Source organism: Simochromis diagramma, unplaced genomic scaffold (assembly GCF_900408965.1).
Source record: "Simochromis diagramma unplaced genomic scaffold, fSimDia1.1 OVJJ01000531.1, whole genome shotgun sequence".
Lineage (NCBI taxonomy): Eukaryota > Metazoa > Chordata > Actinopteri > Cichliformes > Cichlidae > Simochromis > Simochromis diagramma.
Genome location: NW_024387353.1, coordinates 1,419,405 through 1,437,133, shown reverse-complemented (window position 1 = coordinate 1,437,133; position 17,729 = coordinate 1,419,405). Strand labels below are relative to the sequence as shown.

The window sequence follows — 17,729 nt, the reverse complement described above, 5'->3', positions numbered from 1 at the left end:
GACTAATAAAAACTAAAGCAAAACTAAACATTTTCAAGCAATAAAAAGCAAACTAAAACAAGGAAATCCACCCTGGCAAAGAACTAAAATTAAACAGGATTAAAAACATTTAGTGAAAATAAAATAAGAATAAAAGCAAATGAGAAAATTAAAAAAATTATAAAGGTGGTGAGGCACAACACAAGTGCGGCCTCCCAGAAAAAGCTTGCAAACCATTGCTTTAAAGCAGCTTAACTTAAGAGGAGCATCCACTAGTGTAACAGCAGAAATATGACATGAAATGAAGAAAATCCGAATATGTTTTCTTTTTAATCCAAGTAAAATATTACATACGAGATCTTTTTCTCTCTCTTTTTTTTTACATTTGTTACTTGAAGCTTGATGGTGAAAACGAGACAGTAACACAGTCTGAGATTGTGTCTGTGAACTCAGGTTGAACTTAACCTTGAGGAGAGAGGGAGAAGGAGAGGTGTCATTTCAGTGTCGAATGTCTCGCTAACGAAAGTTAACCAAGCAGAGGAGGACAGAGAGAAAGAAAGACAGGAAGACCAATAAAACACGGAGGTCAGAGGTTTGAAGGGTGATGAGGTGAAAGAAGGGAAAAAGAGAAGGTCAGTTTTGTAGGTTTTTTTCTGTTTTATTCTCTGCCTGCGCTCTTTGAATACATCCTGTACTGGTGCATGTCCTGTCTCTAGGTTTTGTGCTTTATCTCTAGCAACACTTTTACGTTTATTTGCCCAGCTCTCCTTTTTATCCTCCTCTTATCCACCTCTCAGTTTGCCCTCTTTCCCTCCCCCTCGTCTTCCTCTCTTTACCTCATGCACAGATGCACATCACCAACCACACATTTCACCGTGTTTGTTAGGACTATCCATTAGCTTCGATTCATCCTTTAAAACCCCCCCTCCAAAACCTCTTAGAAGTCCAACCTTGACCTCTGACCTCCAACCTCAGTGACCCCCCCTTGACCCTCAGATAAGCCACTTATTTTCCAAGACGAGCTCCCAGCTAGAGGTACACACTTGAGCAGACGCCTCAGCTGTCCCACACACACACACACACACACACACACACACACACACACACACACACACACACACACACACAAATGTGCAGCGGCTGCTTTCATTCCAATGAAACAATAACACTGATTGCTGTTGTTGTGACGATTGAAGTGATAGAATAATCAATGTGAGTGTTTGTTGCCGCCGCTGTTCTTTTTGTGTGTGTGTGTTTGTTTGTGTGTAAATATATTACTTCTGCAGTTAGAAAAGGAGCGAGTATGAGTGTGTCTCTGTTTATGTGTGTGTGTGTGTGTGTGTGTGGTGTTGATGAATTGAGTCATTTAGTAGAGTGTGTGCTGATTAATCCCGGCAGAGTGTTAATACAGGAGATGGGAACAGATTAAATGGCGTACATTAACAAATATTGCCACCCTTTAAACACACACAAACACACACACCTTCAGTGTGTGTGTGTGTTGTCCTTTTTTTCCATGTGGTTTGTCTCTCGTGGCGTGGATGTGTGCACTCACTGTTTGCCAGTAGCTGTTGCTGCTGGAGTTGCTGTTGCTGATTGACAGCTCCTAAGGCGGGCCCCCTCCCGGCACCTCCCGCTGCACCACCAGTACCAGCTACTCCTCCTCCTCCCACTGGTGGTGCTCCTCCACCACCACCACCTCCTCCTCCTCCTCCCGGCCCTCCGCTGTGGGCACCAGCAGGGGGGCTGGTCAGACGCTCCTTATCCCAGGAACACTCACTTCCTCCTGGGTAGAGATGGAGATATTTTTATTCCAAATGGTCCAAAAATAACAAACAAATACATGTTTGTGTGTCTTTTTTTCCTCATTTTTAAACAACAGTTCATCGGTTCATCCATCTCTGGGTACATTTCTGGGGAACGAAGGACCCTATAAAGTACTGTGGCTAAAAGTTAATTTCTGTTACAGTCTTACAACAGCGTCGGACAGGGTACCACTATTTTAGAGCCCTCCAAAATTGTAACCACAGCCTTTAAACCTTTAAACAGAAAAGCTGACATTTCATAACGACACCTGTTACAAAACTGTGTTCAGCATAGACTGTAAATAAAAGATGTAGCTACTATCAAGCCACCCACTGGCTAGCAAGGCATTACAAATCTTGAGTTGAGCATTTTTGTTGTTGCCATCTTACTGTTGTGAAACCAGCAAGTAGGCTGTAGATCTCAATAACCTGCCTATTGTAAAGCATGCCCTGCTTTATCATCCTTTTTTACCCTAAGGTGGACAATAATATACAAACTGGACATCACTTCCTGTTTAGTTAGACTTAAAATTAGCTACTGAGACCCTGAACTTTCAAGGAAATGTTTACCAAGGCCATGAATTAAATAGGTAGTATGTTTGTTTTATCTGAAGCCTGTGCAGCAAGTTCTCTTTCAATATATAGATCACCAGCTCAACCAGCTAGTGGTACCCTGCACTTAATGGCTCACTATAGTAAAAATATGACAGGAACCAGGAAAAATGTTTGGTTGCCCAGTGATTTGTTTTGCTTTTGTTGACTGATTGCAAGTAGTTGCAGTGACCAACTGGTCCACCACTTTAGATCAGAAGCGACTGGTGGTCCAACTCTACTTGTAATCACTCTTAGACAGATTGCCAACAAGTTGCAATCAACTTGAGCGAGTCTGCGCCGATGACTGCAGCTCGTCTCTGACACGTTTCTTTACAGCACAGGACTCGACTCAGCTTGACGCTGACTGGTTGCATCCTGGTTATATTCCTATATAAAAGGAATAATGCAGAGCACCTGTATAATTTTGCAGTTAAACTACCATCCTGCAGCAACTACGTCACTATTTGTTGATGAGTTTCTGAATTTCTGTTTTAAAGCAAGTGACTGAAGCATAATGTAGCTCTGCTCTGTATGCGGGGAGCACAGGAGTTAAGCACATGGCAAAAACCCAGAGCAAAGGAGAGAGATTAGTGTGACTATAGATGATGTCAAAATGTAAAAGACACTCTCACAGTGGAAATATGAAAAGAGCGAAGTGCACATAAATCAGGTTAAAAAAAAAAAAGCCAAATTTAATTTTACATGTTTTCTCAGAAAGGCCGAGGTCTCTGTGGAGCAACTCAGACCACTACTGATGGATATATCGATCGATAGAATTGATCTAAAAATCCTGGTGCATTTTCAAAGCTTCTTCAAACAGCAGGAAACATTTGGTTGTCTGTGAAATTAAAAGGGAATAAAGAAAGTGTCCAAAATCCTGTTTCTCATAATTAAAAATGATAAATGAAATACATTTAGCTTGTAAACAATCACACGCGTGTAAATGACTGACTGAAGCATTATTATTGTGATAAAATGATGATCACCACAACTTTTTTCCGTTGTTTGGACCCAAAATGAATTTAATCACTTTCTCACTTCGCACCTTCATTCCCTCTCTCTCTCTGTATAGTGCTGCCTCTCTCGCTCTGCACAGCTCTCTCTCTGCTCCCCTGTTCCCTCTCTCATCCATCTTCATCTTCCTCCATTAGTTTGAATTAGCAACCGTCTCTCTCTATTATTGCCTACTGAATTCCCTGCGCTCTGTGAGTGTGTGTCTGTGTGAGAGTGTGTGTGTGGATGACAGCTGGGCCTCATCCCCTCTGCCATTTACACCGGGGAAGAAAAGAAGTATAAACAGATGGGCAGATGTTCTCTCTCTCTCTTCTCATTTTTTCCTTGGCCTTGTCCTCTACCTCCCAGCCTCTTTTTTTTCTCTTTGCCTCTCCTCCATGTTTCTCTGTCTTTCACTTTTTTGGGGCTTTTTTGCATTTCCGTGTGAGTCTTCTGTGTGTCTCTTCCTCCTTTTTCTCTCCAACTTTCTTAGAAACTTACACCTTTGCTCTGAGGCTAAAGCTTGCAGTTCTGACACCTGGATTTCAGTTTAGCTGCTGCAAAGTTGTGGCTCTTGTTTCCTTTATTTTGGGGTCAGTAATCATTCCTCTTGTTCATAACATTAGGGTATAATAAAATCCAGTCTTAACAGGCTTTTAGTGTGAGGGAGTGGGGACTAAACCCAAAGCAAGTTATTTAAAGCTAATAAGAGGGTTGTGAGACTTTATTTTCTGACCTTATGGTCTTTTTAGGAAAAAGAATTTGCTGTTTTTGTTACTTGCCCTCTATCCACTCCACTCCAGAGGATATCCACTTGGATAGATGAATTCAGATTCCTAAACCCTCATTAGCTTCAGATATAGTTGACACACACAATAAAGACTGCATGACCCCTATCATTTCCTCTGATGCTAAACTACAAAAGGACAACCAGCATGAACAGGGAGAAATATGTTTTGGTTAAAGTCATCGCTCCACCTATTCACTTTTTAAAACATCAACCTATGGTAACTGGGATAGGCTCCAGCCCACCCACAACCCTAATAAGTGTAAGCAGAAGAAAGGATGGATGGAACCTGTTTTAGGTTTATATGCCACTAATTATGGTGTCAAATTAAGTTTACAAAACTTCTCTTCTCCTACAGCTTATTTAGGCATCAGTCACACAGGCCCAGAGACTGTGCTGGTCTGCAGGCACTAGTCACCTTCAAAGGAAAAGTTGTGCTTTAAAAGGTTAAACTTTCACCGTCAGTGCAAGTAGTTTCAGTCATTATATGCAAATGTACTGTTTATACATTAACTGCTTCCTTCACTACAGTGAACGTTTGCAAACATAATCTAATTAGTGATTTTGTCTCCTATCACAGCAGCTCTATAATAATCAGCAGGAGTTCGAGTAATGTAGCTCTTTCTCCATTAATAAAGCAATTAGAGGCAGATTTGAAAAATAATGAGATATGGCGTTACCTTCCTTTGTGAATACCAAGAAAATATCATCTCAATGTGGTTTAATAGTAATTACCCATGTGTTCATCTCTCACTCTTGAGTTTATGGCCCTTTTAATTTGAGTAATCCTCACTGAAATAACACTGCTCTTGTTCAAAAATTCATTTTGATTTCATTCATTTATATTAGATAGATATGATTTATTTCGAACATGCAAATATAATTGAAATAACAAGAGAAAAAAACAAAACTTAAAAATCATCATGTATATATCGATGTCTACAGAATGTGTGTGCTCGAAAAGGAGTAGGATGAAGTTTACAGTTTTCCTGTTCCTACCCCCTTATTTCAAATTTCATTGCTTACAAATCCATATCCAGGATTCAACATATTTATTGATTTGTTATTTAGTATTTATCCACGTTTCTATACAGAAAAAACACTTGTTTGTTTTTCTAACTTGACACAAAAAACCTGACACGTGAGTAATTTTGCTGACATGCTTTGGCCCAGCGTCTCACATGTTCTCACTGTTCAATGGTTAGAAGCTGCCATGGAGACATATGTCATGTTAGAAGCACTTTATAACCAAAGCTGCTGCCACAAAGTTGCTCTATATGAAATCATCATGTTGCTATGAAGTATTTGCAGTTTTTCCTCCTCATAGGTTTTATTAACTCCATCTTCTTTCTCACCTCCACCTTCAGTGTTTTATTGGAAATAAAACACAGTGTCACACTGGAAGTGTGACACTGTGGAACATCTGCATCTACACACCAAATCACACCGTCACACAAAACATCAGTGTGGACAAACAAATGGCGTGATGTGAAATGACATTTAAAAAAGAAGACTTTAAATGTGCTGATGTGACTCACAGAATGGCACAAAAAGTGTTGCGCTATGATTTAAATGTCAGGTTTCATGTTGGTTAATGATACAGAAATAACTGCGGGCCGACGATGCAAAGGTTTAACTCTGCAGCAGCATGTCCTCTCTCCTCAAGAAGAAAGAAGGTTCAGGTGAGCAATCAGAGGAGGTGGTCTCTTGAACCGGTTGATCGGATATCGTCGTGTTGGTGTTGTTCCCAGATCATCATACTAAATGTTGTTCCAGGATCAACATTGCAAGTGACCAATCAGAATGTTGTGACGTCATACTTTTGCGACTTCGGGAAAAACCGGCGTAAAACAAACAACTGTACTAAAGCTGCGTGAAACCGCCTCTGTCCGCCGATCAACGGACCCTGACCCTAACCCTAACCGTAACCCTTTAATAAACAGTAAGCAGAATTGATATTGTCCTTGCAACATTGGAATTTCATAAATGCACGAATGGCTTGATGCGCAAAAGAATAACGTCACAACAATGTGATTGGTCACTTGCAATGTTGAACCTGGAACAACATTTTCATGATGGTCTGGGAACAACACCAACACGAGGATATCAGATCATCCCTCTTGAACCATGGACAGTTTACACCATTTGTGTACACTTATAGCATTTGTTCTTTAATTGTTGTACACGTGTGACATGCTTTTAAAGCCAAGAACTTCCACTTCCTTTGGTTTCTCCCTTTAGAGGTCACCACCAGAGATGGGCAGTAATGCGTTACTTGTAACGCGTTACTGTAATTACTTTTTTTCAAGTAACGAGTAAAGTAAGGAATTACTATCGCAAAACGGTAATTAGATTACTGTTACTTTCCCGTAGGAACACTGCGTTACTGCGTTACTGCGTTACTACAACCGTGATTTTTTTGCGAGAATGTCTCATGACAGTGACGTAAGCGAGTGCGACGTTCGTGACAACAGCTGTGTGCAGATCAACAGTGGATAATATATCGAGTGCGGGAGAGAGTATGAGCATGCAGCGTTTAAAGCGTGGAAGTACTGACCTGACTTTGAGTTTGATTCCATAAAAAGTGACAAAAACATTAGTGTCCGTTGTGCGTCGGAAGAAAACTTCTTTTTACAGCGAAAAAAAACCCTAAACTTCCAAGCAAGCACCGAGTGCGCAATGACGTAATCGGAAATTCACAGAGAAACTCGCGGATTCTTCAACTGACCGCTGCACACCTGCACCAGGGTAAACCTCCGCCTACCGTAGTCCTGCTTTACAGGTGAAAATAGAGCAAAAGGACTGCTAGTCTTTGACTTTATTTATTTTCTGCTGTGTTTTACTTGCATCTATTTGAAAGAGTGAGTGTAAACACACACAAAAAATATTTTATGTGCTGGAATGTGCAGAAAATAGGTTTAAATATTAAACAAATTTCTTCCAGTCAGTGAATGTTGCATATAATTAAATTTTTGCTTGATGCATAAAGTTAAAAAATTAAAACTGATAAAACAAGTTAAAAAAAAGAGACCTTTCCATTTGATTACATTTTGTATGATGGATTATGTAGAAAAAGTAGAATTGGGCTGAAAGATCTATCGCTTTGTCACCTATTCAGGTTGTAAATCATGTTTTTAAAAAGTAACTAGGTAACTAAGTAATTAATTACTTTTGAAAATAAGTAATCAGTAAAGTAACGGGATTACTTTTTTGGGGAAGTAATCAGTAATTCGTTACTGATTACTTTTTAAAGTAACTTGACCAACACTGGTCACCACAGTGGATCATCTTCCTCCATATCACCCTATACTTCTAGCATCCTCTTCTGCATGTCCTCCTTCGCTACATCCATGTAACTCGTTTGAGCTCTTCCTCTTCAACATCCTTTGTCCAATATATCAACTATCCCTCCTTTTCAAACCATCCAAGCCTTGCATCTCTAACTTTGTCCCTCTGAGGTACTCACTGTTAGGTTCTGCTTGCTGGTCGATGGTCTTTCAAACAACTCGCACCAATAATTATCTGCCATTTTGGTATCTTGTCCAAGGGAGGATTTTTGATTTCGAAGTTGAAGGCAACATCTAAAAATTAACCTTATGAGTAAAAATAAGGAGAATCACAATTTTTATATTTTCTATATTTTGTGTTTACTTGCTATATTACATGTAATGTCTTTGAGTGGACAGGAATGACAAGCACGGAGATATCAAGACCCCGAGCTTATAAAGAATGTGGCTCAGGGTCGTAAACAGGTTCATCCTACCATCCAGCACTCTCTGTTTTAATGCATTTGTCCTCATGTGCAAAACGCTTCTGTAATTATTTTCTGCTGGTGTCGACAGTAGGCTTAAAAAATATAAAAAATTGCGTTGTATTTATGAATAAACCTGCGATTAATACAAATATATGAATTGCGCAGCTCCTCACGAACACGTTATTTCAAGTTCTTGTTTCTTCTGTCCTTTCTATTGCACTTCCTCTCCTCCCATGTCTGCCATTATTTTCTAAACTTCCTCTTCCTTGTTCTTCCATTGAAAAAAAAGATAAAGTTTCCATTCACACATAAATTGGTCCTTCTCATTTTTCCATCATTCCAATCTGTGTTTTTCTCATTTTTTAATGAGAGGAAATACAAATAAATAAATTTAAAAAAACGTGACTGTCACCATGATCTGGACAAGCCCGAGCGATCGACTTTCACCCATCAAAACAGCAAAATATCTCTTCTTTTTCTCCCCTTTTCCTCTCGCCCTAAATATCCCTTTCTTTCCTCGTGAGTCCATTTTCCCCCTCGCTTTATTTTCTTTTTCATTTCGTTCCTCTGCGCTATTGTCCGCCACAGTTTCCCAGGCCGGTGTGAGTGTCCCTTACAAAGAAAACAAGGTCGGACAATGAAAAGAAGGCTTTCCACGCACTCACGAAACAAAACAAAGAAGAAAAAAATCACTCTGAATGAAATAAAAGAAGGAGAAGAACACAGAGACGAGCAGGAAGGAATAAATAAAAAACGACAGAAGAAAATGAGAGAATAGAGTAACTCTATCGGCCCATTTGCCAGGTCAGCTGAAGAAAAGGAGGAGAAAGAAAAATAGAAACAGGAGAGTCTGGGTGGAAACAGAAGGAAGGACCCCACGCTCTCTCCTTTCTTTTCCTTTTGCTTTTTGTTTTCTGTCTTTTTAATAATTCAGAGAAGCAAACACAGCAGAGATTGACTGAGCCGGAAAACACTTGTGTGCCTAAGTTACCTATGAAAAAGGACTAAAACATAATACTTATAAATTTTTTAAAAAAGGACTGATTAATACATTTGTTTAATGTTTCAGCTATTGTCAGGCTGTAATCTGACCAGAACTTACATAAGAGATGAGCAAATTTCCATGGAATTCAGGCACTCAGGTTTAGTTTCATTACTTTTGTCTGAAGTATTCTTTTTCTTTTGTCTGTCTTTTATTTCCTTTCATGTCTTCTGTCTTTTTTTTTTTTTGCTTTACCCTGCAGTCATCAGGCAGACAAGAAACTTTAAATGGTGTTAATCGATCTTCAGGGACCTCAAAATGAAAGTAAATGGAGGTTTTACATTAACAAAAAGGCAGAAATCTCAAAGAGTTGCAATTTAATGATTTCCCCTGATCCCAAATTTCGTTTGTGGTGTACTGAAATTCAAATAAGACGAGAGTTACAGACTACACTACCAAAGCACAACTTGACTGTTATTATTATTATTTTTTTTAAATCATTGTTATATCTGTAAAGTTTCTTAATTAATTTATGTTGTTTTAGATGTGCAATTGATTTGTCTTTTTTTTTAATAAATACCACCACTCCACAGTAAGGTTGGGCATATTTACCAAGGCTTACCCAATTAAGAACAGAACCTGGCAGCACACGGCTGCTACTCACCCTCTGGATTAACTGATCGTCAGTATAGAGCACTTCTATGAAAGCTGAAGTTTTGGCAAACTGCTGGTCAGAAGCATTCAGGTGTGTGTTAACACAAAGTCAAGAAGGAACGATATCAGTAATGATCTTAGAGAAGCAAATTTGCTTTCCAACCATCTGGGAAGGGTTAAAGGACATTTCCAAACAATTTTAATCTCTAAAAACAAAATGACAGTGTGGCTTTGGTTTCATATGAACAAATTTCAAGACTTCTAAGTTGGTTAGACGGTGGAGACCAAAGTGGAGTTCTTTAACAATAATGCACAGCAACATATTTGCCACAAAGACTTCACACCAACTGTAAAGCATGGTAGTTAGAGAGGTGATGATTTGCACTTGTTTTGCAGCCACAGGACCCAGGCTCTTTGCAGTCACTGAGTTGACATGAACTCATTGACTCTGGGGTCAAACGTAAGGCCCTTATGGGTCGGTCTGATGCCTAAAGTTTGGTTTAACTTAGGTTTAAACTGCAACGGGACAATGATCCCAAGCACAGCAGCAAATCTACAACAGAATGGCTTCGTTTCTATGAAATAATTTTGACACAGTGTAATATGTCATGTTGGTCTTCAGCTTAGGTTTTATAATTTTTAATACAACCTTAGAAAGAGGGTATACTTTCCTTTTCCTGTATATACTACAATAAGCAGTTTTTTTTTGAGTATTTTTTTTTTACCACATTTCTTTAAAAGAAAAACGAATTCCTTTGAAAATAACTTTATCAAGCACTGTTAGCATTAATTAGAAACCTTTTTACTTTATTTTCAACCCTTAAGTTTCATGAATTCAGCTCTTTATCTTCACATTACGTTGTATATTTTATGTTGTACCTATACAGTTCTTGTCTGGCTTGTGAGCACCTATGAATTTCAAGTGACTGAACATACTCAGAAATAAACGCAAAATAACTAATTTATATGAAATAACACCATCTGTGACCAACTTTCATTAAAACTGGCTCCTGGAGTCTTTAAACACCTCTTATGACCATGTACTTGTGTCCCTGGAGACTTCCACACAACATCTGTGTTCTGACAGTCCACTCTTACATTTACTGATCCGTGTCGGTTTACACTTCAGTTTTTGAAAAAGTGAGGCGAGCAGGCTGAATGATTAGCAAGAACTAAAGTCTTTTCAGGTCATTGTTGAAGACTGGCTCATTTTCACACATACTGTAATATTTTTACACTTACATTGCATTTTACTTTTTTTTGTTGATTAACTAAACAGTTTATTGCTTTTAAAGCTGCTGGGTTTAATAATTATTCATTTATAGATGGAAAAGTGTGTGTGTGTGTGTGTGTGTGTGTGTGTGTGTGTGTGTGTGTGTGTGTGTGTGTGTGCCTTAGTATTTTAAAAAGCTAAAGAGTTGATATTAATTGATTTCATCGCACTTATTATTTAGAGATTACAAGTTTAATGTGCCATGGATTTAATTACAGTACTTCGCTGTGCGCTACATCACAAGCCCTTTTTTTCTGTAGTGCACGGAGCCATGGATCTTAGACCTTACAAAAGGGAGTATGTGTGTGTGCGACAGAGAGTGTAGCAGTGGGGGTGTGCATTAATGGTGCCATGGATACAGTTAATTATTTGTTTAGACTTGGGCAAACATAACCTTTTAAAGTATGCTGAATTAGCTTTTAGCAGTTTCTGTTTGTAGCTGTCTGCAAATGGCCGAGTCCCTCGCTGGTTGTTAATTTTTTGCTTCACGTTTGTCACTTTACTGTAAACGGTTAAGTGGTCAGGCTTATTCATTTAGGTCTCCAGCTTGCCAGTTTAGCCCTGTTTAAAATACAATAATTCCTCCATGGAATTGCAGAAAAGCAAAAGAATTCTAAAGCAATGAGTTCGCTCTTTCTATATCATAAGATGTTAAATGATGTTAACATCTGCAAAATAAACAGGCTAGTGTTCATTATGCTGCATAATAAAAGAAACTGGGCTGAAAAACTCAAATTTGCCACCGATTTAGCACCGATATTCACAGGAACTTTCCAGAAACAGTTGACTAACTAGACTTGAAATGTACCCAATAACTTTGGATGCTAATGTAAGTGTGTGTTTGTTTGTGTGTGTGTGTTTGTCTTACCTGTATTGGAGTGTAAGTCCTCGTTGTCTGACTCATTACCGTTCTGGAGGCTCATCATCATCTTCATCTTCTGAAGCTTCTGGAGCTCGGCCATGGCTGCAGCTGTCAGGCCTGAAACACACACACACACACACATGGTTAGTTTCATCATGGCATAGCTCTTCAGGCTCACCGTCATGCCAGTCAATCAAAATTCAAATCAAAGCATTAGCTGCTCTCAAGTTCAACCATTTCTCATGAATAACCAATCACAACACTTGTTACAGCGTCCTTGGACCTCCCAAGTCCTACCTGCCTTTACCCATGATGATTTGCAGCAAGCTGGGACACACACACACACACACACACACACACACACACACACACACACACACAGATGCTTGCACCGGGCTGTCGCTGTCAAATTTTCTTTTCAGTGTCAGTGTCTTGCTGAAATGTTTCAGGCTGTGAGCGCAGTTTCAGGAGCCTTGGGCCTGATGTGTATTCGCTGATACACATGCACATGCAGAATGTAACACGCATACAGGGAGATACCCCCCCACCCCCCACCCCCCACACATACACACACTGCCCCCCCCCCCCCACACACACACACACACCCTTTTGTATGAACTAAGATCCCTGGCTCTGTGCACTGACCTGGAACTGACTTCTATACACAACAACCAGCAGAGTGAGAGAGATGACCCTGTGTGTGCGTGCGTGTGCGTGTGTGTCTTATTGTGTAAAACTCCTATTATGTGTGTGAGTGTGCACGTGAGCTTTTGCATTGTGCTGAGTGTGTCTGTACAGTTTGCTTTCATGTATAAATGTGAATGTGAGGGAATGCATGCATGCTTATCACTGCTATCCGTGTGTGTGCGTGTGTGTGTGTGTGTGTGTGTGTGTGTGTGTGTGTGTGTGTGTGTGTGTGTGTCTGTGGAGGTCAGTTGGTTTTGCCCCAGTCACGGTTGACGGCTTTGGAGGAATGTCCATTACACACAGTACAGTTGTCTGTACGCTATAAAGAAAATAAGATAGAGGGATGGAGGGGGAAAGGGGGGAAGGGAAAAGGGGGGAGGGGGTTGTTTGAAATTTAATTTAAAGCAGGATGGAGGGATGGATGAGGGAGGAGGGGGAGGTGTGGAGGAGAGGAAGTTGTGTGCAGGTTAAACTAGACCTGATCTTTAATCAGTAGTAATAGTAACTAAGCACATTTATGTACTCGTAACAGGTGGATTTGTTTTCCAAAGTTAAGCTCCCCAGCAGCACATAAAGCAGTTATAACTGTCTCTACCAGCTTAACATTGTGTGGATGTGTATATGTAATGCTTTAATATACAAATATTTATCTCCATAATTTAGAAGTGAAAAGAAATACTTATCAAAATATTTTAATTGAATGTCCTATAAGCCAGCAAATGTACAATAAAAAAGTACATTTCCCTCACAGGGTATTGGAGTGAACCCATGATTGTTATATTGATTAATAGATAGAAAGGGTGAGCACTGTGAGTCCTATCACCTTCAAGGTTATTGTGATGTTTAGATTCATTAAATTTGCAGTTATTGCAGTTATTAATAAGCACAAAACTCATCAACTGGATTTTTTTATATATATCTCGTAACTCCTGCTTTTTTTCTCCAGTTTTTAACTTAGTAAGTTCCTTTTTGTATTACATTCACTTTTTTTGTTCTATTATTTATTTAGATTCTTATTTAATGACCTCCGCTGGGACTCTTAAAAAGCAGTTAGAAACTTGTGTATTTAAACAGGCTTTCTGCTTCTGTTATTTTAAAACGGCCTGTTTATTTTACTGTGTCTATCTCTTTATCTTTTTACTTAATTTTACTTTATTATCAAAATCATTAGGTGTAAAATGCTAACTGTATAAAACATTACCAAAACACTGAACACAATAAGCTGAAAAAGGCGGAAACTTTATGGAGCTATTTTGGTTTTGTGTTATTTTATTTTATTTCATTTCATTGAGCTATTCTGCTATTGCTTATGGTTTGGCTGCTTTAACCCAAGAGTTTATCCACTTTTAGATCAATACAGTGTATTTCATCTTATCCTGTGGATGAGGAGGCAGTTTTATACAATTTTCAGACCAAAAGAAAAAAATGATATAAGGAATTATTTATATCTATATATATATAATATATATATATAAATATATATATATATATATATATATATACATATCATAGTATAATAGCAGAATGCAGTACAATATTGAAATAATATGGAAAATAACCATTAGCTGTGGCATTAGATCAATTTTGACTAATAGGTTTTCACACTTTTTATAATTTATAATATAAAGTAACACTTGTGAAGGGAAATATTCTCTGACAGAAAATTAAATAGCTTTGTAATTATCAAAAATTATGAAAATGTGACATTTCTCTTGTGCAAATGTAGCAAATACGAGAAATGTAGCAAATAAAATAAATAAAAACATCCCTGAGTTCGGGGCAAAAGCTGTACAGACTGGACATCATACCTGCTTTTGGACCCCGGTGATATGACAAAACATTTACACACTTACATATTTGTCAGTTCCAGTTTTTAAAAGAAACATTGCACATCAAAGAAAAAGAAAACTTGGGCAAAGCCAAAACTGAAATTCCTCTTCAGCACACAATGACTCGGACTGTTAATCAGTCCACGAACGGCAAAAACAACAGATCGAGCAGAAAGAAAGAGCGACCGAAAGAAAGACAGAGGTCTATTCAGAGAGCCTGAGGGAGAGTGACCAGACGTATTGTCTGCTGCCTGCTGAGAGAGGAGGAGGAGGATGAAATGAAGAAAGATGATGGAAAAAAAGAGGGCAAAAATAAGTTTTTTTTCTTGAGTCGACGCCATCGAACTGCTGCCCAAAAACGCTAAAGAAAGCACATGATTCTAAATTAAATCACGTCACGTAATTTTCCATGATTTTTTAAAATAATTCTGTATAAATTCAAGAAATAGCTTTTGTAATTTAATATACAAAACTGAGATGTTTGTATTATTAATCTTTCATTTAATGGGTGAAATACCTTAGAGATAGTTCAAGGGGAAAAAGTGAAGACAACAAGTCTTCTATTAGGAAGAATGAAGAAAAACATTCATACAAGACGATATGAAGGAAGGCCCAAACATAGAAAGGGAGTTTGAAAATGGAAAAAAGGGGAATGGCATGGGAAAAAGTGGGACTGATAAAGGAAAGAAGGTCAGATAGATTAAAAAAAAAGTGAAAGGAAAAACTTGCTGTTTTATGGGAAAAAGGGAAAGAACGAAGAAGCATGAAACAAAACTATATTATGGGAAAGATTTGAAGAAAATATGTGGCTCTTTACCCAGGACAGTGTCAATGTGTCAACGAAGTTCATACCACTACGGTTCATTCAGGAGTGTACAATTGTTCGGTGAATATGTGTGACACTGTGTTAATTTTCCCCAAATGAAACATGTCAAAACCTCTGACTTTTCTTCTATTGCAACAATGAATTTAGCATTTGTTGCTTTGAGTTAGCTGGACTGACATAAAAGTTTGCACATGTACTTGTGTCTCTCTGAGGATGAATCCTTAAAATGATATACTAATCAATGAATGAACTGACTTTCCTCAGGCTTCATGGTTTCAACAACTACTGGATGGAGAACTATAAAATTGTGTATATTCTGATGCTTGACTTTAGACCAATGCAACAACAAATTTAGGTTTGTACCTTTAAGTTGAATATTTTGATGAGACTGAATGCCATTAATTTTTTCCCCCGAGGAACAGTAGTAAATGGTAGCTGGAAAACTGTGACTGAGAGAACCTCAAAATTACTGGATTGAAACAAATGTTCCCTTCATAACAGCTGAGTTTTTGTCCAACATCACGATTAGGTTTACACTTCAACCTGGGTCCTACTTCAAAATGTCAGCAAAACGTAATTGTGATTAACCTCATCTAATGCTGTAGTATAACACTAACAATATAGCTCGTTAGCATGCTGATGTTGGCACACTGAGAAAAGCATTTATTTTTAAAGCTACAGCGCTGTTAGCATGGCACTCACCAAATTCTGCATGATTTTTACCTCATTCATACATCTCCATGCAATCAGCATACATCTGAAAACCTGCTCCAGAGCTGAGGGAAGTCTTTTATACATGAAGAAAAACAAGTGGGATGAGAACAGATCCCTGTGGAACACCTGTATTAGAGGTTGGAAAGGACTAAGTTTTTAAAAATCATTTTTCTGATTAGAAAGGAAAGATTTGAACATTTGCCATGTTGATGGATGAGAATGTCATGATTTAATGTATCAAATGTCTTTGAGTAAAAGAGTAACTGTAAAGAAGGTAAAAAATTATATATTTTGATGTTGAATTCATCAAAAACGTTGCTGCTTTTCTTTGAATACTCCAATCGAATCTATTATTTCTTCCTTACATCTCCATAGACCTTTTTTCAACAGGTAAACATCTTACTGGATATCTGTGAACATTTTTTTAAAAGCAACCTGGTTTCAAAGTGATGCTATCATAGATGTTTTTACTACATATCAAAGAAGCTCCTTTAATTATCTAATTCAGGGGTGCAGGGAGCCTATCCCAGCCACAACAGGGCAAGAAGCAGGGTACACCCTGATCAGGTTGCCAATGGGACAAAGGGCTAACAAAGAAAGAGACATTTAGTGGCAATCAAGAATGGCTAATTAACCTAACATGTATGTCTTTGGACTGTAGAGAAAACACGAGTACCTGGACAGAACCCATGCAGAAACAGTGACAGTCAGTTAAACCCACTTTAAACACTTTGAATTCACCATCTGGATTGCTCATATGTGTGGATGGTTGTCTGTCTCTCTGTGTTAGCCCTGAGTGGCAACCTGTCCAGGGTGTACCCCACATCAAACCCACTTTCACCCTTAATTGGACAAATGGTAGAAAATGGATGGATGGTATCTGTATTTGTTGTCGTCTGAATGACTGACTTATTATTCATTAATAGTTTTCATCTGAAAAAAAGTTGTTGAGATATTTTATCCTGTACTTGTGGGTACAAGTGCAGAACATAAATAAGTCACTTTCATTTTGTTGCGTTGAAAGTTGAAGTCAAGATGTTCCATTCAAGTTTTTCAAATTTGAGAATAAACGCTTGGGAATAGAAAACAAAGAGAGGTACAAGGGGATGGGGTTAAAATAGAAAATGGAGTCCCTCTGTGGGGTCAGGACTGCATTTACACATTGATTACTCTGAGGAACACCTTGACACACACACACACACACACACAGAGTTGCATTTACAGATACAGGAAACACACATGGGTGGACACACACACACACATTTGATCTCCATGTACACACACACTCAGATACAGAGTCAGAACGCCCGCTCCGCCTCAATGCAACCAGAAGACGATCAATAGCAAAGCCAGAGCCACAATACTGTTCTCCATCATGACTATCAAACACGCACATGCACGCACACACACACACACACACAGCTCTCTCTCTTCCTATCTCAGATCAATGGCTGTCCGCTGTGTCCACGGTTACCGAGCATCGACCCCTGTCCCTAATGGCGACCACGAAACCTTGGGAATTAGTGTGTGATTGATTGACAGACTGCTTCAAAGGCACACGCATCATATAGCCTCCGTGTGTGTCTGTGTGTGTGTAGGACAGAGAGAGGGAATATATATATTTTCCAGTTTGTCTTCAAGTGCGTGTGTTTCAGCATCCCCCTGTGGGTTGTCTGCACATCGTTTACCCATCTCTTTTTTCCATCTTGTGCATTGTAATGCTTTCCGAAGGACATACGGTGGAAAGGAGAAGAGGAGAAGTGATAAAGGAGGAGTGAAAAAACAAGGAGTACAGAGCAGATCTCAATAGAGAAAACAGTGAATCATCAGCATAACTTGGCAAAAGTCAGGACTAGATTGTAAGAAAGCGCAAGGATTTTCCCACCAGCACTGAGATGGTGTTACACTTTTTAAAAACTAGTGTCCAGAAATAAAGTGACTTCATATTAATAATCTGTTAACGTTACTGTTTGAAAGTTGCTAAAACGGG

At 38.7% G+C, this 17,729-nt stretch overlaps 1 protein-coding gene across 2 annotated transcripts in view; it reads right to left on the bottom strand.

Moving 5' to 3' along the window:
* Positions 1 to 17,729, bottom strand: part of LOC120718532 (dachshund homolog 2-like) — a 111,383-nt gene that overhangs the window by 23,236 nt on the left and 70,418 nt on the right. For both annotated transcript variants that reach the window (XM_040007059.1, XM_040007058.1), the window contains exons 3-4: positions 11,690 to 11,800; positions 1,535 to 1,765 (exon numbers count right to left, since the gene is read on the bottom strand). In XM_040007059.1, coding sequence (XP_039862993.1) covers positions 1,535 to 1,765; positions 11,690 to 11,800 — 342 coding nt within the window. The remainder of the gene's footprint in view (positions 1 to 1,534; positions 1,766 to 11,689; positions 11,801 to 17,729) is intronic.